At 50.4% G+C, this 21,271-nt stretch overlaps 1 protein-coding gene across 1 annotated transcript; it reads left to right on the top strand.

Moving 5' to 3' along the window:
• Positions 1–6: 6 nt before the first annotated feature.
• Positions 7–19,020, top strand: LOC140190061 (uncharacterized). Its single transcript, XM_072246503.1, has 3 exons — positions 7–270; positions 16,265–16,594; positions 17,352–19,020. Exons 1-3 carry the CDS (start codon positions 198–200, stop codon positions 18,980–18,982), a joined length of 2,034 nt encoding a protein of 677 aa, XP_072102604.1. The 5' UTR covers positions 7–197; the 3' UTR covers positions 18,983–19,020.
• Positions 19,021–21,271: the final 2,251 nt, after the last annotated feature.

Genomic DNA, 21,271 nt, shown 5'->3' with positions numbered 1-21,271 from the left:
GGGTGGGTTTGCCCGTCCAGAGCTGACTAACCGTTGGGTGAGTGGGGTCTGCCTTTCTGAACTGGAGCTGCTGGCTGGGGAGGTTTGACAGCGTCACACCCCTTGTGAGGTCATAGTGACCTAACAGATGGAGAGACCCCACCCACCCCTCCCTGACCTGCTGCCCAGCAGCTGAGGGCACTACTGACACGACGCAGATGGGATCCACACCACCGTCCCGGGACGACCCTCCCACCCCCACACTCCTGAGACTTCTGAGACACCTGGACGGTGAGAACCGGGCAGGGGCCCAGCTGGGCAGCTCCACACTGTGGGGCTGGGGGGGGCGCGCGGGGAGGGAGCTCCTCTGGGTGAGGAGGGAGCTCCACTCTGGGCGAGGAGCGTGGAGGAGGGAGCTCTTCTGGGAGTGGAGCATTGAGGAGGGAGCTCCACTCTGGGAGACGAGCGGTGAGGAGGGAACTCCTCTGGGAGAGGAGGGAGTTCCTCTGGGTGAGAAGCATTGAGGAGGGAGCTCCTCTGGGAGACGAGTGGTGAGGAGGGAGCTCCTCTGGGTGAGGAGCGTTGAGGAGGGAGCTCCTCTGAGGGAGCTACATGTGTGGAAGAGGAATGGTAAGAAAGGAGCTCCAGGCTGTGGGCGAGGAGCGTTGAGGAGGGAGCTCCTCTGGGAGTGGAGCAGTGAGGAGGGAGCTCCACTCTGGGCGAGGAGCAGTGAGGAGGGAGCTCCTCTGGGGGTGGAGCGGTGAGGAGGGAGCTCCACTGAGACACGAGCGGGGAGGAGGGAGCTCCTCTGGGAGAGGAGCGGTGAGGAGGGAGCTCCTCTGGGAGAGGAGCGGTGAGGAGGGAGCTCCACTCTGGGCGAGGAGCATTGAGGAGGGAGCTCCACTCTGGGCGAGGAGCATTGAGGAGGGAGCTCCTCTGGGAGTGGAGCGGTGAGCTCCACTCTGGGAGAGGAGCAGGGAGGAGGGAGCTCCTCTGGGCGAGGAGTGTTGAGGGAGCTCCTCTGGGAGACGAGTGGTGAGGAGGGAGCTACATGTGTGGAAGAGGAATGGTAAGAAAGGAGCTCCAGGCTGTGGGCGAGGAGCGTTGAGGAGGGAGCTCCTCTGGGAGTGGAGCAGTGAGGAGGGAGCTCCACTCTGGGCGAGGAGCAGTGAGGAGGGAGCTCCTCTGGGGGTGGAGCGGTGAGGAGGGAGCTCCACTGAGACACGAGCGGGGAGGAGGGAGCTCCTCTGGGAGAGGAGCGGTGAGGAGGGAGCTCCTCTGGGAGAGGAGCGGTGAGGAGGGAGCTCCACTCTGGGCGAGGAGCATTGAGGAGGGAGCTCCACTCTGGGCGAGGAGCATTGAGGAGGGAGCTCCTCTGGGAGTGGAGCGGGGAGGAGGGAGCTCCTCTGGGCGAGGAGTGTTGAGGGAGCTCCTCTGGGAGTGGAGCATTGAGGAGGGAGCTCCTCTGGGAGTGGAGCGGTGAGGAGGGAGCTCCACTCTGGGCGGGGAGGAGGGAGCTCCTCTGGGCGAGCATTGAGGAGGGAGCTCCTCTGGGAGTGGAGCGGTGAGGAGAGAGCTCCACTCTGGGAGAGGAGCGGTGAGGAGGGTGCTCCACTCTGGGTGAGGAGCATTGAGGAGGGAGCTCCACTGGGTGAGGAGCGTTGAGGAGGGAGCTCCACTCTGGGAGACGAGCAGGGAGGAGGGAGCTCCTCTGGGAGAGGAGGGAGCTACATGTATGGAAGAGGAATGGTAAGGAAGGAGCTCCAGGCTGTGGGAGTGGAGCGGTGAGGAGGGAGCTCCACTCTGGGAGAGGAGCGCGGAGGAGGGAGTTCCTCTGGGAGAGGAGCAGTGAGGAGGGAGCTCCTCTGGGAGAGGAGGGAGCTACATGTATGGAAGAGGAATGGTAAGGAAGGAGCTCCAGGCTGTGGGAGAGGAGTGGGGAGGAGGGAGCTCTACATTGGTATGCCCTGCTGCACACTCTGCAAGGCGAGTCTCTCGGTGAGGTGGCTGGTTGTGAACAGTGTTCTTTCAGCCAGGCTCTCACCAGCCCCTCAGTGCCTTTACTTCCACATCATCCACACAGCCCTGCCTCTGTTTGCCAACATTGTCAGTGTCCACTGATGCTTGTACCCCAGCGCCCTGTCTGTGACACTGCCTGCAGTGTTTGTGAAGTCAGAGCTCAATTCACTCTCACCTGCACAAGTCCATGTGGAACCCCTCCTTACAGCAGCATCAGATAAGGAGCATTCTCAAGAAAAACAGGAATTACACCCGACTTTTAAAATACATTTAGTTTAAGCACCTAAGACGTTGGAGCAGAGTTAGGCTACTTGGCCCAACGAGTCTGCTCATGGCTGATTTATTAACCCTCTCAACCCCACTCTCTTGCCTTCTCCCTGGAACTGTTGACACCCTTACTAATCGAGAACATATCAACCTCCGCTTTAATGATGCCCCCCCCCCCAGCCATCTGTGACAGTGAATTGCACAGATTCACCACCCTCTGGCTAAAGGAATTCCTTCTCTCGGTTCTAAAGGGACATCCTGTTTTGGGGATCTGCCCTCTGGGCCCAGACTTCCTCTCCACGGCCACTCTGTCTTGTTTTTTCCCTTTCAATATTTGAGAAGTTTCAATGACCCCCCCCCCCCAAATGGAGTACAAGGCCAGAACTATCAAATGCTCCTCAGATGTTAACCCTTTCATCCCCAGGATCACTCTTGTGAGCCACCTCTTGGCCCTCTCCAATGTCAGCACATCCTTTTTTAGATAAGAGGCCCAAAACTGCTCACAATGGTCTGACCAATGCCTTATAAAGCCTCACATCACATCCTTATATCTAGTCCTCTTGAAGTGAATGCTAACATTGCATTTGCCTTCCTTACCACCAAGTCAACCTACAAATTAAACTTTAGGGAATCATGCACAGGGATTTCCAAGTCCCTTGCTGCTCAGATGTTTATATTTTCTCTTCATTTAGAAAATAGTCCACACCTTTACTCCTTCTACCGAAATGCTTGACCACGCACTTCATGACACTTGTCTGCCACATCTTTGCTGATTCTCCTAATCTGTCCTTCTGCAGGCCCCCTGCTTCCTCAACAACACCTGTCTCTTCGCCTATCTTTGTATCGTCCACAAGCTTGGTCACAAAGGCAATCAATTCCATCATCTAGATATTTAAACAAACATGAAAAGAAAGTCCCAACACTGACCCCTACAGAATCCCACTATTAACTGGCTATCGTATCTTTCCTGTGATACTGTGGGCTCTTGTGCAGCACCTTGTCTAAGGCCTTCTGAAAATCTAAGTAAACAACATCTACTGACTCTCCTTTGTCTGTCCTCCCTGTTACTTTTCCAACAATTTCAAAAGGTTTGTCAGGCAAAATCTCCCCTTAAAAGAAACCATGCTGATTTTTGGCCTTAATAATGGACTCCCATTTTCTCAACCACTGATGTCAGGCTAACAGGCCTATAATTCATAAACACCAGAGATTCTATCAATGTAGAGCAACACACAAAATGCTGGAGGAACTCAGAAATTTTCCAGTCCTGATGAAGGGTCTTGGCCGAAATGTTGACTGTTTATTAACTTTCATAGATGCTCCCCGACCTGCTGAGTTCCTCTAGTATTTTGTATTTGTTAGTCTATAATTCCCTATCTTTTGCCCCCTCTCTTAACAAGTGGAGTGACATTTGAAATTTTCTAATCCTCTGGAGCCATTCTAGAATCTAGTGATTCTTGAAAGATCGTTATTAATGCTTCCACGGTCACTGCAGCTACCTCTTTCAGAACCCTGGGGTGTAGTGCATCTAGTCCAGGTGAGTTATCTATCTTAAGACCTTTCAGCTTCCCAAGTACCTTCTCCTTAGTAATAGCTACTGTATTTATTTCTGCCTTCTGACACTCCAGAACTTCTGGCATGCTGCTGATGTCTTCCACAATAAAGACCGGATGCAAAATACTGGTTAGGTTCATCTGCTATTTCTGCTATCATCCCTGCTAGTGTCCCCTTCCAGTCAATTTTCACCATCTTCTCTCATGCCTCTGTATTTCCCTTTACTCCACTATAATACTGATACATCTGATATGCCTTTTTTTAATCTCCCATTGTAATTTGTGCCCCACATCTTGGCTACTGTTTGGAGGTCTGTATATAACTCCCATCAGGTTTTTTGCAGTTTCTTATGTCTACCCACAAGGATTCCAATCCTATGTCACCTCTTTCTAAATTGATTTCATATTTTACCATCAGAGCCACTCCCTGCATAACAGCCTGCCCTTTCAATACAAGGTGTATCCTTGGATGTTAAGCTCCCAACTACAATCTTCTTTGAGCCATGACTCAGCGACACCCACATCATCATACTTGCCAATCTCTAACAGCGCTACAAGATCATCTGCCTTATTTTGTACACAGTGTGCAAATACAATACCTTCAGCCCTGTATTCATCACCTTTTTCAATTTTTCCTCCATGTTACTGGGAATTAAATGTTTAACCTTTTCTAAACTCCTTTGTCTATATATTTATTCTGGTGACTTTCATAATCTCTCCTGCACTTTCCTTCCCTTTTACTCTATCCTCACTTTTCTAAACTGTTCATGCTTGATTCTTCCTCATAGTCTCACTACACACTGCCCACCCCCACCTGCCCTCTGCCAAATTAGTTTAAACCCTTCCCAACAACAACTCGGGTAAATCTTTAAGCAAGGATATTGGCCCCCCTTAGGTTCAGGTGCAACCTTTCCTTTTCCCACAGGTCATACCTTTCACCAGAATAGATCCAATGAAATAGAAATCTGAAACCTGCACCAATTCCTCAGCCACGCATTCATCTGCCAGATCATCCTATTCTTATCCCCACTGGTGCACAGCATAGGCAACAATCCAGAGATTAATAGCCTTAAGGTCCTGCTTTTCAGTTTTCTACCTAGCTCCCTATTATTTCTCTTAAGGACCTCCTCCCTTTTTGTTTACCCATGTCATTGGTGCCAATATGCACCAAGACTTCTGGCTGCTCACCCTCCCGCTTTAGAATGCTGTGGACCTAATCGAAGATGTCTCTGATTGTGGCACCTGGGTGTCTCATGTCCACATAACCTCGTATCTACTGAATCCCCTATCATTACCTCGTCTCCCTCCCTTTAAACTGTAGTGATAAGAGGGTGACCAAATGGTTGAACGGAAGTAGTTGTTCCTGAATCTGGTGGTGTCTCCGGGCTTCTGTGCCTCCTGCACAATGGGAGCTGTGATAAGAAGACACAGTCCAGATGGAGGGGGATCTCTGAAGATGGACATTGCCTTCTTGAGGCAACGCCTCCCGTAGATACTGCCAGTGGTGGGGAGGGATGTGCCCTGATGTAATGATCTGAGTCCACTACCCTCTACAGCTTCTTAAATTCCTGCCCATTCGAATTTCTGTACCAGACCACAATGCAACCCGTCAGGGGACTTCCAGAATGGATTGCCTCACATTAATCCGCACTAAACTGCATCTGCCATGTTTTTGCCCTGCTCGGTTAATGGCAGGATTCTTCGTGTGGAGGAACAGAGGGATTTTGCGGTTCACCTCTATAGATCCCACAAAAGATGCTGTGCAAGATGATAGGGTGGTTAAGAAGGCATATGGTGTGCTGGGCTTCGTTAGAGGGTTGAGTTCAAGAGCCACGAGGTAGAGTTGCAGCTCTATAAAATCCGGATCGACTACATCTGGTTTATTGTGTTCAGTTCTGGTCCCCTTGTTACAGGAAGGACGTGGGAGCGTTTAAAGGTCTGCCAGGTAGCTGCCCGGATTAGGGAGCATGTTGTATGAGGATACATTGAGCAAATTAGGGCTTTTCTGTCTGGAGCAAAGGAGGATGAGAAGTGACTTGATAGAGGTGCACAGATGGTAAGAGGCGTAGATCAAGTGGGCAGCCAGAGACTCCTCCCACCCCCCACCCCCCACCCCCCGGGGTGAAAATGGCTAATATGAGGTAGCATAATTTTAAGGTGATTGGAGGAAAGTTTTGGTTGGGGGGGTATCAGAGTAAGATTCTTTTTTTACACAGAGTGGTGGGTGTGTGGAACATACTGCTGGGGGTGGTGACAGAGGCAGATACATCAAGGACTTGTAAGAAACTCTTAGGCACATGGATGATAGAAAAATGGAGGGCTTTGTGAGAGGGGAGTATTAAGATTGATCTTAAGAGTAGTTTAAAGGTTGGTACTGTGTTGTATGTCAAGGGAGAACATTACAGCCTGTTTCCTGGATGTATTGAGTTAGGCAGGGGTCACAGCACTGCCAATAAAGACCCAACCAATTCTCAATCTGAACCAATATATCAAACTCAAGGTCATGACACAAGGAGCAGACCCATTTGGCCCATTGAGTCTGCTCTGCTGTTGTATCCACTGTCCCTCTCAGTTCCAATCTCCTGCCTTCTCTTCAAATCCCTTCATGCCCTGACTAATCAAGAATCTATCAAGCTCTATAAGATAATGGAGCAGAATTCGGACACGTTCATGTCTGTCTGTCTCTCACTCACAAATATACTGTCAGATGTTCTTGGCCTGAAATGTTGATGCTTTATTCCTCTCTATCGACGCTGCCCGACCTGCAGCATTATGAAGGAGCAGTGATGTTTTGGGGTGAAGGCCTGCGTCAGGACTGTGGAAGATTCTGGTGCGGGGTGGGGGGTTGACAAACCTTTCTCCCCCACCCTGCCTGACCCACTCCAGCTGGCTGTCCGTTGCTGCAGAATCCAGTCTCCGCAGACTTTTCTCTCCCTGTACTTCATAATTCTTCTCTGTTTCTGGCATCAAGCCGGCATCTTTCCCATCTGAGGGACCTCTTCCGTGACTGGAGGAAATCCGCAGAACGATCGCCAAATCCAGTCGCGATTGCCGTATCCACAACCGCTGTGAGAAAATATTTTCAGATTCGTTCCTGGATTCTGCAGCAAGAAGCATTCACAAACACTGTATAGGTCAAAGGCGAAACAGACCACCTTTTATTGACGAATCATTAACTAGTTTAATATATAAAACCAGGGGAAAAATACTCGACCAATCCAATAAAATGCCGGCAGGATCTCCAATGTATCTAACAGCCTGTTCCAGAAACTTCTCTCTACCCCTGGGTACTGGCCACGACCCCAGCCCCCTTGCACAAAGGTTTAGCTCTCTCAGAGTCTTTTGTACAATCTCCAGCTCTCCGTTTCAGTCACGTTATCTCTCGCCTCCTTTGGCCTGGATACAGAAAGACAAATTTGGCAGAAGATCACGTTTTCCAACTGCTATCCATTGCAATATGACCTGGGGTGCTGGCAGACGGGATGGTGGGGGCTTCGGAAGCTGTTAGGCCGGGAACAGAGGGATGAGGTGGGGTTAGAGGTGGGGTTAGTTCGTCAAGTTTATTGTCATTTCGACCATAAGCCGCTGGTACAGTACACAGTAAAAACGAAACAAAAAAATAATCTGCAGATGCTGTCGTCAAAGCAACACTCACAATACGCTGGAGGAACTCAGGCAGGTCGGGCAGCATCCGTGGAAACGATCAGTCAACGTTTCGGGCCGGAACCCTTCGTCAGGACTGAAGAGGGAAGGGGCAGGGGCCCTATAAAGAAGGTGGGGGGAGGGTGGGAAGGAGAAGGCTGGTAGGTTCCAGGTGAAAAACCAGTAAGGGGAAAGATAAAGGGGTGCGGGAGGGGAGGCAGGGAGCTGATAGGCAGGAAAGGTGAAGAAGGAATAGGGGAAATCACAATGGATAGTAGAAGGAGGCGGGACCATGAGGGAGGTGATAGGCAGGAAAGGTGAAGAAGGAATAGGGGAAATCACAATGGATAGTAGAAGGAGGCGGGACCATGAGGGAGGTGATAGGCAGGAAAGGTGAAGAGGATAGGGGAAAACACAATGGATAGTAGAAGGAGGCGGGACCATGAGGGAGGTGATAGGCAGCTGGGGAGGGGGCAGAGTAAAACTGGGATAGGGGAAGGGAGTTCAACTCTGCTTCCCATTCCCATTCAGATGTGTCCATACATGGCCTCCTCTACTGCCATGATGAGGCTAAACTCAGGTTGGAGGAGCAACCCTCATATACCGTCTAGGTAGTCTCCAGCCCCTTGGTATGAACATAGAATTATCCCAACTTCCGGTAATTCCCTCCCCCTCCCTTCCCCTATCCCTATGTCACTCTGCCCCCTCCCCCAGCTGCCTACCACCTCCCACATGGTTCTGCCGCCTCCTACTACCCATTGTGTTTCCCCTATTCTTTCTTCACCTTTCCTGCCTATCACCTCCCCCACCCCTTTATCTTCCCTTTACTGGGTTTTCACCTGGATCCGACCAGCTTTCTCCTTCCCACCCTCCCCCCAGCTTCTTTATAGGGCCCCTGCCCCTTCCCTCTTCAGTCCTGACGAAGGGTCTCAGCCTGAAACGTTGACTAATGGTTTCCACAGATGCTGCCTGACCTGCTGAGTTCCTCCAGCGTGTTGTGAGTGTTGCAAAAACGAAACAATGTTCCTCCAGGACCATGATGCTACATGAAAACAAACACAAAACTACACTAGACTATGTGGGACAGCACAAGGCTACACTAGACTACGTAAAACAACATAAAAACTGCACTAGACTACAGATCTGCACAGGACTACATGAAGTGCACAAAACAGTGCAGGGCCAGTACAATAAATAATTTTGGCATTGGTTCACACAGACCACGATAGGCTGAAGAGCCTGTTTCTGTGTGACATCTCTCAGTGTGCTGCTGGTTGTTAATTACAACTTCATTTTGACAAGGGAAGGGGGAGAAATGCCCCCCCCCGGCCATCCACTCCTACATGATCCAAGCTAACACCATGATGTACTATGAAATGTGGAAATCAGCAACACACGGACAAAGTAAGATCCTAAGATATAGGAACAGAATTAGGCCATTTGGCCCATCGAGTTTGTGCCATTCTATCATGGCTGATCCATTTCCCTCTCAGCCTCTGTCCCCTGACTTCCCATATCCCTGCTGCAGGAAGTCAGCGGGTCGGGCAGCGTCTATGGAGAGCAGTAGGCTTTAGAGAGGGTGCAGAGGAGATTTGCCAGGAGGCTGCCTGGATTACAGAGCATGACTCGTGGATTGAGCTAGGGTTTTTCCCTTTGGAGTGCTTTATCCACTCACATGTCTCAGAAAGCCGGCCAGTTCTGAGATAGAGCCACAGGGAGTCCGTCCATTGGGGGGGGGGGCGGGTGTTTCTGGCATATTTCCATAAGACCATAAGACAAAGAAGCAGAAGTAGGCCATTCGGCCCATCGAGTCTGTTCCGCCATTTATCATGAGCTGATCCATTTTCCTCCTATTTAGTCCCACTCCCGTGCCTTCTCACCATAACCTTTGATGCCCTGGCTACTCAGATACCTATCAATCTCTGCCTTAAATACACCTGATGACTTGGCCTCCACTGCTGCCCGTGGCAACAAATTCCATAGATTCACCACCCTCTGACTAAAAAAAATTTCTTCGCATTTCTGTTCTGAAAGGGCACCCTTCAATCCTTAAGTCATGCCCTCTCGTACTAGACTCCCCCATCATGGGAAACAACTTTGCCATATCCACTCTGTCCATGCCTTTTAACATTTGAAATGTTTCTATGAGGTCTCCCCTCATTCTTCTAAACTCCAAGGAATACAGTCAAGAGCGGACAAACGTTCCTCATATGTTAACCCTCTCATTCCCGGAATCATTCTAGTGAATCTTCTCTGTACCCTCTCCAACGTCAGCACATCCTTTCTTAAATAAGGAGACCAAAACTGCCCACAGTACTCCAAGTGAGGTCTCACCAGTGCCTTATAGAGCCTCAACATCACATCCCTGTTCCTATACTCTATTCCTCTAGAAATGAATGCCAACATTGCATTCGCCTTCTTCACTACTGACTCAACCTGGAGGTTAACTTTAAGGGTATCCTGTACGAGGACTCCCAAGTCCGGTTGCATCTCAGAACTTTGAATTCTTTCCCCATTTAAATAATAGTCTGCCCATTTATTTTTTCTGCCAAAGTGCATAACCATACACTTTCCAACATTGTACTTCATTTGCCACTTCTCTGCCCATTCTTCCAATCTATCCAAGTCTCTCTGCAGACTCTCTGTTTCCTCAGCACTACCGGCCCCCTCCACCTATCTTCGTATCATCAGCAAACTTAGCCACAAAGCCATCTATTCCATAATCAAAATCGTTGATGTACAATGTAAAAAGAAGCGGCCCCAACACTGATCCCTGCGGAACACCACTGGTAACCGGCAGCCAACCAGAATAGGATCCCTTTATTCCCACTCTCTGTTTTCTTGCCAATCAGCCAATGCTCTATCCATGTATGTAGCTTTCCCGTAATTCCATGGGCTCTTATCTTGTTAAGTAGCTTCATGTGTGGCACCTTGTCAAAGGCCTTCTGAAATCCAAATATACAACATCCACTGCATCTCCCTTGCCTAGCCTACTGATAATTTCATCAAAAAAATTGTAATAGGTTTGTCAGGCAGGATTTTCCTTTAAGGAATCCATGCTGAGTTCTGCCTATCTTGTCATATGCCTCCAGTACTCTGTAACCTCATCCTTGACAATCGACTCCAACAACTTCCCAACCACGGATGTCAAGCTAACAGGTCTATAATTTCCTTTTTGCTTCCTTGCCCCCTTCTTAAATAGTGGAGTGACATTTGCAATCTTCCAGTCCTCCGGAACCATGCCAGAATCTATCGACTTTTGAAAGATCATCGCTAATGCCTCCGCAATCTCCACAGCTACTTCCTTCAGAACACGAGGGTGCATTCCATCTGGTCCAGGAGATTTTATCTCCTTTAGCCTATTCAGCTTCCTGGTACTTTCTCTGTCGTAATTGTGACTGCGCACACTTCTCTTCCCTGCCACCCTTGAGTGTCCAGTATACTGCTGTCTTCCTCAGTGAAGACTGATGCAAAATACTTGTTCAGTTCCTCTGCCATCTCCTCATCTCCCATTACAATTTCTCCAGCATCATTTTCTATCAGTCCTATATCTACTCTCACCTCACTGCATTTTCCCCCCTTCCTCCTTATCAATTGGAGTCGGGATTAATAGTCAGTGCAGGTTGAGAGACGTCACAGAACAGTGCGGTACACCACAGGAACAGGTCAATGTGGTCCACATCTCTCTGTTCCCTGCCTCTGCACGTGAATGTCTTAACAGCTTCTGAAGCCCCACCATCCCAGGGCACCCACTCTAAAAACAAAACGTCCCACACATCTTTACATTTCCCCCTCTCTCACCATAAATGCATGTCCTCTGGCATCAAACATTTCAACCCTGGTGTAATAAAAGATATGTTGGTCTCCTCTATCGATGCCCCTCATAATCTTATAAGTCTCTATGGGATCTGGGCTGCTTTTCTAAGAAGGGGCTGACTGGCCTAATTCCACCGCTATGTCTTGTGGTTCTACGTGCTGACATTGGAGAGGGTCCAGGGGAGGTTCATGAGAATGATTCCAGGAATGAACGGGTTACTGATTGATGGCTCTGGGGCCTGTACTCATTGGAATTCAGAAGAATGAGGAAGGATCTCATTGAAACCTATAGAATGTTGAAGGCCTGGATAGAGTGGATGTGGAGAGGACGTTTCCTATGGCAAGGGAGTCTAGGACCCGAGAGCCCAGCCTCAGATAGGGGGCATCCATTTAGAACAGGGGAGGAATATCTTTAGCCAAGGAGTGGCAAATATGTGGAATTCATTGCCATAGACAGCTGTGATAGCCAGGTTACTGGGTATATTTAAGGCTGCGGTTGACTGATTCTTGATTAGTCAGGCCATGAAGGTATATGGGGAGAAGGCAGGAGATTAGGGCTGAGAGGAAATGATAAAATGGCAGTACAGGCTCAATGGGCCAAATGGCCTAATCTGCTATATTTTATGGTCATCTCACTGGTCAGATAAAACAACCCAATTTGTCTAACCTCTGAATGTTGCTCATGCCCTCCAATCCAGGCAGCATGACCTGGTGAATCTCTTCTGCACCCGCTCCAAAGACCCCATACCCTTCCTGTAACAGGATGACCAGAACTCCAAGTGTGCCCTCACGAAGTTTTATACAACTGCAACGTAACTTATGCCTTGACTGAAGGAGGCAAGCTTTGCTTACCACCCAATCTCCTTGTGCAGTCACTTTCAGGGAACTGTGTACTTGCAGACCCCGGGATGCCTCTGTGCGTCAGGGCTCAAAGGGTCCCAATAGTTACTGAACACTTTCCGGCCAGATTTGCCTTCCAGAAGCACATCACTCGCATTGGCCTACCCTCCATCTTCTTTACCAACAACAGAAAACAATGCAACAAATCTGTAAAACACTATTCTCTGTGAAAATAAACATGCCCCACACATCTCTTTTGAACTTCACCCTCTCACCTTAAAGCTGTCACCTCTGGTATCAGACCACAAGACAAAGGACAGAATTAGGCCATCTGGCCCAATCGGGTCTGCTCCGCCATTCAATCATGGCTAATCCTTTTCATTCTCCTCCTCAACCCCAGTTCCCGGTCTTCTCCCCAGTACTGGGCATTTCGATCCCTGAAAAAAAAGTCTGTTGACACCTCTAGTAATTATCAGATCTCCATTACGAAAGCCGCTCCTGGGGTCTCAGCGGGGGGGAGTCGGAGATTCTGGTCAGACTTCTGGGTGCAATTTGATAACTCCTCTAGACCAGATGGAATGCACCTAGGGTGACTGAGGGAAGGGATGGAGGATATTGAATTTGAAGATTAGTACAGTGTTAATGGCAGGATTCTGAGCAGTGAGGAACTGAGGGATCCTGGGGGGGGGGGGATCACATCCATAGATCCCTCAGAATTGCCCCACAAGTTGATAGGGTGGTTAGGAAGATGCCTGGTGTTGTGTTGGTCTTCATTAGTCAGGGACTGAGCGCAAGAGCTGCAAGGTGACGCTTACTTCTATAAAACCCTGGCTAGACCAACACTTGGATTTTGTTTTTAAAAACGCAAACGCGAGGAAATCTGCAGATGCTGGAATTTCAAACAAAACACATGAGTTGCTGGTGAATGCAGCAGGCCAGGCAGCAACTTTTACGTGTGTTGCTTGGAATTTTGTGTTTCAGTTCTGGTCACCACATCGTAGGAAAGATGTGGAAGCTTTAGAGAGGGTGCAGAAGAGATTTACCAGGATGATGCCTGGATTAGCAAGTGTGTCTTATGAGGATAGGTTGAGACAGCTCGGGCTTTTCTCTTTGGAGCGAAGGAGAATGACAGAGATGTGCAAGATGAGAAGAGGCATAGATTGACTGGACAGCCAGAGACTTTCCTCCAGGGTAGAAATGGCTAATAGGAGGGGCATAATTTAGGGAGATTGGAGGAAAGTATAGGGGGGGATGTCTGAGGTATTTTTTTCACACAGGAGTGGTGGGTATTATGTTTTGTGACCTCAAACAGTAAACTAATTCAAACAAAGATGTAGGAGTCCAAAATATGAGTCTGAATCCATGTTTGCTTTAAACAAGGTGCGCACATGTCACATGGTTGTGTGATGATATATGCAATTAATGTATTTTTACATATAACCTGCAACAAATTACTTAATCAAACAAAAAATGCTTAATTAAACTATATGCAACCCTCTCGCAGTAATGTGATGCATTAGGTATTACTGTGAATATGAGCCAACAGCAACGTAACTCGATAATGCATGGGGAGTAACGGCTATTTCCTAGTAAATAAACACGACACAGAAAAGTTTGAATATTCCTTTAAGTGAAAGCAGTACTGTAATTGTATAAACATTGACACACCCAGGCAAATTTACTGTTTGCCATGGAAACAATAATTTAACTCTCACCAGTATAATCTTAGATGAAAATTGTATTGACAAAACATTTTAAACTATAACAAAATAATACTTATATAGGCATCCGTTAGTGTTGTGAGACCATGAATTTGTGCCTTGGAAGGTTCCAGGGTGCAGGCCTGGGCAAGGTTGTATGGAAGACTGGCAGTTGCCATGCTGCAAGTCTCCCCTCTCCACGCCACCAATGTTGTCCAAGGGAAGGGCATTAGGACCCATACAGCTTGGCACCGGTGTCATCGCAGAGCACTGTGTGATTAAGTGCCTTGCTCAAGGACACACAAGCTGCCTCAGCCAAGGCTCGAACTAGCGACCTTCAGATCACTAGACGAACGCCTTAACCTTGGCCACACACCAACACAAAAAAAATACTATATAATACAAATTAAAGCAAAGACCCATCATATTAGTCTAGAATGTGCATTGATGGTTGGAGCTCATTGTGGTGTAATCAATCCAGTTTGCTTCACTTCATTTACTCATGGCACTGAGACGGTTTTGCCTTAAAATGGCTAACACAAGGGGGCATAGTTTTAAGGTGCTTGGAAGTAGGTACAAGGGGGATGTCAGAGGTGAGTTTTTCACACGGAGCGGTGGGTGTGTGGAACGTGCTGACAGCGATAGTGGTGGAGGCGGATACAATAGGATCTTTTAAGAGACTCTTAGGTAGGTATATGGAGTTTGCAAAAATAGAGGGCTATGTGCTGGGGAAGTTCTAAACAGTCTCTAGAGTCAGTTGCATGGTTGGCACAACGTTGTGGGCCGCAGGGCCTGTAATAGCTGTATATTTCTATGTTCTATGAAAACCCAGTCCAAACAAAACATAAGTAAATATCCAGGCCACGTCCAAGGAAAAAGGCATCGCGCTTTCTCCAATGCTGCGTGCTGACTAAAAGTTGCCTGCGTATTCTCCGTGAGACCATTGCCCACATGAGGATTTTCCGACCGCAGTATCGGTCCTTCCGGAGGGATTTCACCTTGCTTTCCTGCTATGCTTGTTGTGCTAATGTTCTATAACCATATAACAGTTACAGCACGGAAACAGGCCATCTCGGCCCTTCTAGTCCGTGCCAAACTCTTACTCTCACCTAGTCCCGCCGACCTGCACTCAGCCCATAACCCTCCATTCCTTTCCTGACCATATAGCTATCCAATTTAACTTTAAACGACAACATCGAACCTGCCTCAACCACTTCTGCTGGAAGCTCGTTCCACACAGCTACCACTCTCTGAGTAAAGAAGTTCCCCTTCATGTTACCCCTAAACTTTTGCCCTTTAACTCTCAACTCATGTCCTCTTGTTTGAATCTCCCCCACTCTCAATGGAAAAAGCCTAAACACGTCAACTCTATCTATCCCCCTCATAATTTTAAATACCTCTATCAAGTCCCTGCTCAACCTTCTACGCTCCAAAGAATAAAGACCCAACTTGTTCAACCTTTCTCTGTAACTTAGGAGATGAAACCTAGGTAACATTCTAGTAAATCTCCTCTGTACTCTCTCTATTTTGTTGACATCTTTCCTATAATTCGGTGACCAAAACTGTACACAATACTCCAAATTTGGCCTTACCAACGCCTTGTACAATATCAACATTATATCGCAATTCCTATACTCAATGCTCTGATTTATAAAGGCCAGCATACCAAAAGTTTTCTTCACCACCCTATCCACATGAGATTCCACCTTCAGGGAACTATGCACCATTATTCCTAGATCCCTCTGTTCTACTGCATTCTTCAATGCCCTACCATTTACCATCTATGTCCTATTTTGATTAGTCCTACCAAAGTGTAGCACCTCATATTTATCAGCATTAAACTCTATGTGCCAGCTTTCAGTCCACTCTTCTAACTGGTCTAAATCTCTCTGCAAGCTTTGAAAACCTATTTCATTATCCATAACTCCACCCATCTTAGTATCATCTGCATACTTACTCATCCAATTTACCACCCCATCATCCAGATCATTAATGTATATGACAAATAACATTGGACCCAGTACAGATCCCTGAGACACACCACCAGACACCTGCCTCCAGTCTGACAAACAATTATCCACCACCACTCTCTGGCATCTCCCATCCAGCCACTGCTGAATCCATTTTACTACTTCAATATTAATACCTAACGATTGAACCTTCCTCACTAACCTTCCGTGTGGAACCTTGTCAAAGGCCTTACTGAAGTCCATATAGACAACATCCACCGCTTTACCCTCGTCAACTTTCCTAGTAACCTCTTCAAAAAATTCAATAAGATTTGTCAAACATGACCTTCCACGCACAAATCCATGTTGATGTTCTAATCTTGAGTGGGATGTAGTGTGACCCGGGAAGATCACGTTGACAAACAGGCTGAGGGAATCCACTGGCAGGCTGAGCCTACGATGGTGTCTAACCCTGTGCTTTGCGCCTGTCTCTCCACAGAGGAGGTAAGGAGCCGGGAAGCAGCAGAGGAAGATCTCCGGTCTATTGGATGTTGCACGGCAGTGAAGCTCGGTGTGACCCCGGGGAGAGGGCAGGGCCTCGTGTCCGTGCTCCACGGCTCCCAGGGCCTTTTTCAGGACGAGGAGGAGGAGCGTAACACGCGGCGGCTGCAGGCCAGGGGGCTGTGGGCACTGCGCGAGATCCGGGAGCTGACCGTGGGAGGGGGGCCTGCCATTGGTGCCCAGTCACCGTCCGAGTGCGGGTCCCAGGAGAATGAGAGCAGCCTCAACAGCCTGCAGCAGGCTGAAGACACGGCCCAGGGCAGTGATGGTGAGTCTGGGCTCTCTGCCCACTCAGAGAACCCACACCCTCCCGTTCTCAGTGACCTCTGTCCCTCCATTGCCTACAGCGTTACCCATCTCTGTGACCACCTCCCTCCCCTACACCCCTCCCTGTCTCTGACTCTCTCCCTCCCCTACACCCCTCCCTGTGACCCTCTCGCTCCCCTATACCCCCTTCTCCGTGTCCCCCTCCCTCCACTACACCCCTCCCCATCTCCGTGACTCCCTCCCTCCACTGCACCCCTCCCCATCTGTCACACCCTCCCTCCCCTACAATCCTCCTTATCTCTGTGACCCCCGTCCCCTTCACCTCTCCCCATATCTGTGAACCCCTCCCTCCCGTACACCCCTCCCCATCTCTGTGACCCCCTCCCTCCCTCCCTCCTTCCCCCCTTCCCCCCTTCCCCTACACCCCTCCAACCCTCCAAATCCCTGTACTCCCTCTGGCTCCTGCATGTCTTCCCATCTCTGTAACACCATCTGGCCCCTAATAAGGTGATAAGAGAGATGGCAGAGGGAAGATAAGTGGGTGATGGAGGGAAAGCAGGGGGCAGAGGAAGAGGAGGGAAGAGGCTGGAGTGGGGAAAGGCCAGGGTCTAGCGGAAGGCATACAGCTCCAGTCCCCGGGATAGGCCGCAGCCTCAGTCTCCAGTCCCGGGGATAGGCCCCAGCCTCAGACTCCAGTCCTGGGGATAGGCCCCAGCCTCAGGCTGTAGTACGCCTCACTCTCTCTCTCTCTCCCCCAGGTATGTTGGCACGAGAAACTTCCAGCCCCCAGAAGGAGACTCCTTTTCTGTGCTTGGATCTCCCCACCATGCCGGGGTCCAGCTCCACCAGGCGGGATGAGGAGCAGCCCCATATTCAATCGCCTAGGGCAGCCTTGGCCCGCGAGGAGCTGTTGGGGCCCACCATGTCGTCCATCTCAGTCGCCCATCTCCGCAAGGTTACCAAGACAACAGGCAGCCATGTGACCTTTGCCCCTGGTCCACCCGTGACCCATGGGCCTCCCCCTGAGGTTGAACGGCTGCCGGCACCCGGCTTCTCCTGTCTGAGGAAGGTTGGGGCCTCAGCAAGCCAGGTCTCCTTCAGGCCCAGCCCCTCAGGACTGCCTCACTCCTCTCTCCACCCCGCTGGGCCCAGGCTGGCATTCCCCCGCTTCACTAAGCCCTGGGGCCAGAGCAGAGGCTCCAGCCCAGGCTTCTTGGTTCAGCCATGTCTGGCGGCCGGTGGCGACGAGGACACTGGTGACGATGGCTTCTCTGACATGGTGGTGGGCAGCCTGGATGATAGGTTCGGAGGTCCACTTATGCACACCCAAGATGGCAGCTCCAATGACATAATGGAGGACACACAAGATGGCGGCTCCAATGACATAATGGAGGACACACAAGATGGCAGCTCCAATGACATAATGGAGGACACACAAGATGGCAGCTCCAGTGACCTCATGGAGGACATTGAAGATGGTGGCTCCAGTGTCCTCCTGGAGGACACCGAAGATGATGGCTGCAGTGACCTCATGGGGGACATTGAAGATGGTGGCTCCAGTGTCCTCCTGGAGGAGACGGAAGATGATGGCTCCAGTGTCCTGCTTGCAGATTCTCAGGACGGTGGCTCCAGTGACCTTCTGGCAGACTGTCAAGATGGCGGCTCCAGTGACCTCATGGGGGACACCCGAGGTGGTGGCTCCAGTGACCTTCTGGCAGACTGTCAAGATGGCGGCTCCAGTGACCTCATGGGGGACACCCGAGGTGGTGGCTCCAGTGACTTAATGGAGGACACCCAAGATGGCGGCTCCAGTGACCTCATGGGGGACACCCAAGATGGAGATTCCCATAACTTCATGGGGGACACCCAAGATGGCAGCTCCAGTGACCTAATGGGGGACACCCGAGGTGGTGGCTCCAGTGATTTCATGGGGGACACCCAAGATGGCTACTCCTGTATCCGGCTGGCAGATTCTCAGGAAGGTGACTCCATGGCTGTTAACCAGGATGGTGAGGGCAGCCACCTGCTGGCCAACTCACAGGACAACAGCAGTGGCACTACACTGAGCTCCCAGGAGGGTGAGAGTACTGACCCTTTGGAGGATGCACAAGGTGGGGGCCTGGTGCTGGCGGAATCATACATACCCGCTGGGCCAGCTGAGCTTGGAAGGCCCCCTGCCTCCCCAGGGCATGAGCTGCCCCTGGCGATGGAGGAGCCTAAGGCAGGCCCGTCCCAAGTGATGGACCCTGTTGCCCAGCCCAACATGCAGGACGTCTACACTGAGCTGCAACGGGACATGTTCTACAAGGCATTCCTCTTCCACAAGTTCATGAAGTTGGGCAGTCCTCAGCACAAACCTGGCCATCAGCAGACAAAAGAGCACCCTTAGGTGCTACCTCCAGCCAGGGGTGTCTCCCTCCCCCCACTGGAAATCTGAGTTTGTCTCTGTGTGAGTGATTCCAGACCAATAAACTATATTTATGGCTTCTTGTGTCCACCTTTCCTGGTTCCACCTGCCCGGCCCCAGACCCGGCGTGCACCCTCTCCCCAGCCCCACAGTCAAGGCTGGAAGAGGAGGCTCTACCCTGGGCTACAGAAGGTGGGGGTTGCCCAGAGCCATGGGGAGGGAGCGTGGTTGTGCTGTGCCCACAGTGAAACAGCCAGCAACCTGCTGCGCACCGTGAGGAAAACCTTTCTCACTCTGCAGTGGCTCAATGTGTCTCAGTCCTGTCTACTCAGAGGGGTGTGGGAGAAGGAATATCCCACAGGGGACAGATTCACTCAGGGGGAACTTGACGAGATTTGGTTTGTCACCAAAGACACTTGCAAATTTCTACAGAAGTACAGTGGAGAGCATTCAGGCTGGTGGCACCACTGTCTGGTTCTGGGAGCTCCAGTGCACAGGATCAGGGAAAAGCTGTAAGCTGGGCCAGCTCCTCCGTGGCCCAACCCATCCCACCATCGATAAACAGCTGGAGAAGACAGCGTCTGTCATTAAAGACCCCATCACCCAGCACATGCCCTCTTCAGGGAGGAGGTACACTCACTGATTCAGGAACAGCTTCTTCCCCTCTGCCAGGATCAGAATCAGGTTTATTCTCACCAGCATGTGACGTGAAATGTGTGTGAACTGCAGCAGTTCATAATCTAGCAGAGAAAAATAATAATAATAAATAAACAAGTAAATAAATTACGTATATTGAATAGATTTTTAAAAACGTGCAAAAACAGAACTACTGTATATTTAAAAAAGTGAGTTAGTGTCCAAAGGTTCAATGTCAATTTAGGAATCGGATGGCAGAGGGGAAGAAGCTGTTCCTGAATCATCAGGGCCAGCATCCTTGACGTCGACCACAGCTGTGCTCTACAGCCCACCCTACCCCTGACCCTGGTACTGCTGGTGACCCTGTTCATGTTTCTAACCCTGACACTGGCCTGGCTCGGACCCCACCTTCACCCTGATCCTAAACTGACTGTCACCCCACCTTTGCCCCGATCCTAAACCTGACCGTGACCCCACCTGCACCCCGATCCTAAACCTGACCGTGACCCCACCTTCACCCCGATCCTAAACCTGACCGTGACCCCACCTTCACTCTGATCCTAAACTGACTGTGACCCCACCTGCACCCTGATCCTAAACCTGACTGTGACCCCACCTTCACCCCGATCCTAAACCTGACCGTGACCCCACCTTCACCCTGATCCTAAACCTGACCGTGACCCCACCTTCACCCCGATCCTAAACCTGAATCTGACCCCACCTTCACCCCGATCCTAAACCTGACCGTGACCCCACCTTCACCCCGATCCTAAACCTGAATCTGACCCCACCTTCACCCCAATCCTACACTGACCGTCACCCCACCTTCACCCTGATCCTAAACCTGACCGTGACCCCACCTTCACCCCGATCCTAAACCTGACCGTGACCCACCTTCACCCCGATCCTAAACCTGACCGTGACCCCACCTTCACCCCGATCGTAAACCTGACCATGACCCACCTTCACCCCGATCCTAAACCTGACCGTGACCCACCTTCACCCCGATCCTAAACCTGACCGTGACCCCACCTTCACCCCGATCGTAAACCTGACCGTGACCCCACCTTCACCCCGATCGTAAACCTGACCGTGACCCACCTTCACCCTGATCCTAAACCTGACCGTGACCCCACCTTCACCCCGATCCTAAACCTGACCGTGACCCCACCTTCACCCCGATCCTAAACTGACTGTCACCCCGCCTTCACCCCGATCCTAAACCTGACCGTGACCCCACCTTCACCCCGATTCTAAACTGACTGTCACCCCACCTTCACCCCGGTCCTAAACCTGACCGTGACCCCACCTTCACCCCGATCCTAAACCTGAATCTCACCCCACCTTCACCCCGATCCTAAACCTGACCGTCACCCCACCTTCACCCCGATCCTAAACCTGAATCTGACCCCACCTTCACCCCAATCCTACACTGACCGTGACCCCACCTTCACCCTGATCCTAAACCTGACCGTGACCCCACCTTCACCCCGATCCTAAACCTGACCGTGACCCACCTTCACCCCGATCCTAAACCTGACCGTGACCCCACCTTCACCCCGATCGTAAACCTGACCATGACCCACCTTCACCCCGATCCTAAACCTGACAGTGACCCACCTTCACCCCGATCCT

The sequence above is a fragment of the Mobula birostris genome, chromosome 29 (assembly GCF_030028105.1).
Source record: "Mobula birostris isolate sMobBir1 chromosome 29, sMobBir1.hap1, whole genome shotgun sequence".
NCBI classification, from domain to species: domain Eukaryota; kingdom Metazoa; phylum Chordata; class Chondrichthyes; order Myliobatiformes; family Myliobatidae; genus Mobula; species Mobula birostris.
The sequence above is the reverse complement of the archived record's forward strand: the minus strand, read 5'-3'. Positions and strand labels throughout refer to the sequence as shown.

Coding starts and splice junctions, on each gene's coding strand:
- LOC140190061 (XM_072246503.1), top strand. CDS start 198: ATGGGATCCACACCACCGTCCCGGGACGACCCTCCCACCCCCACACTC. Junction 271..16,264: donor ACTTCTGAGACACCTGGACG/GTGAGAACCGGG, acceptor GTCTCTCCACAG/AGGAGGTAAGGAGCCGGGAA. Junction 16,595..17,351: donor CACGGCCCAGGGCAGTGATG/GTGAGTCTGGGC, acceptor TCTCTCCCCCAG/GTATGTTGGCACGAGAAACT.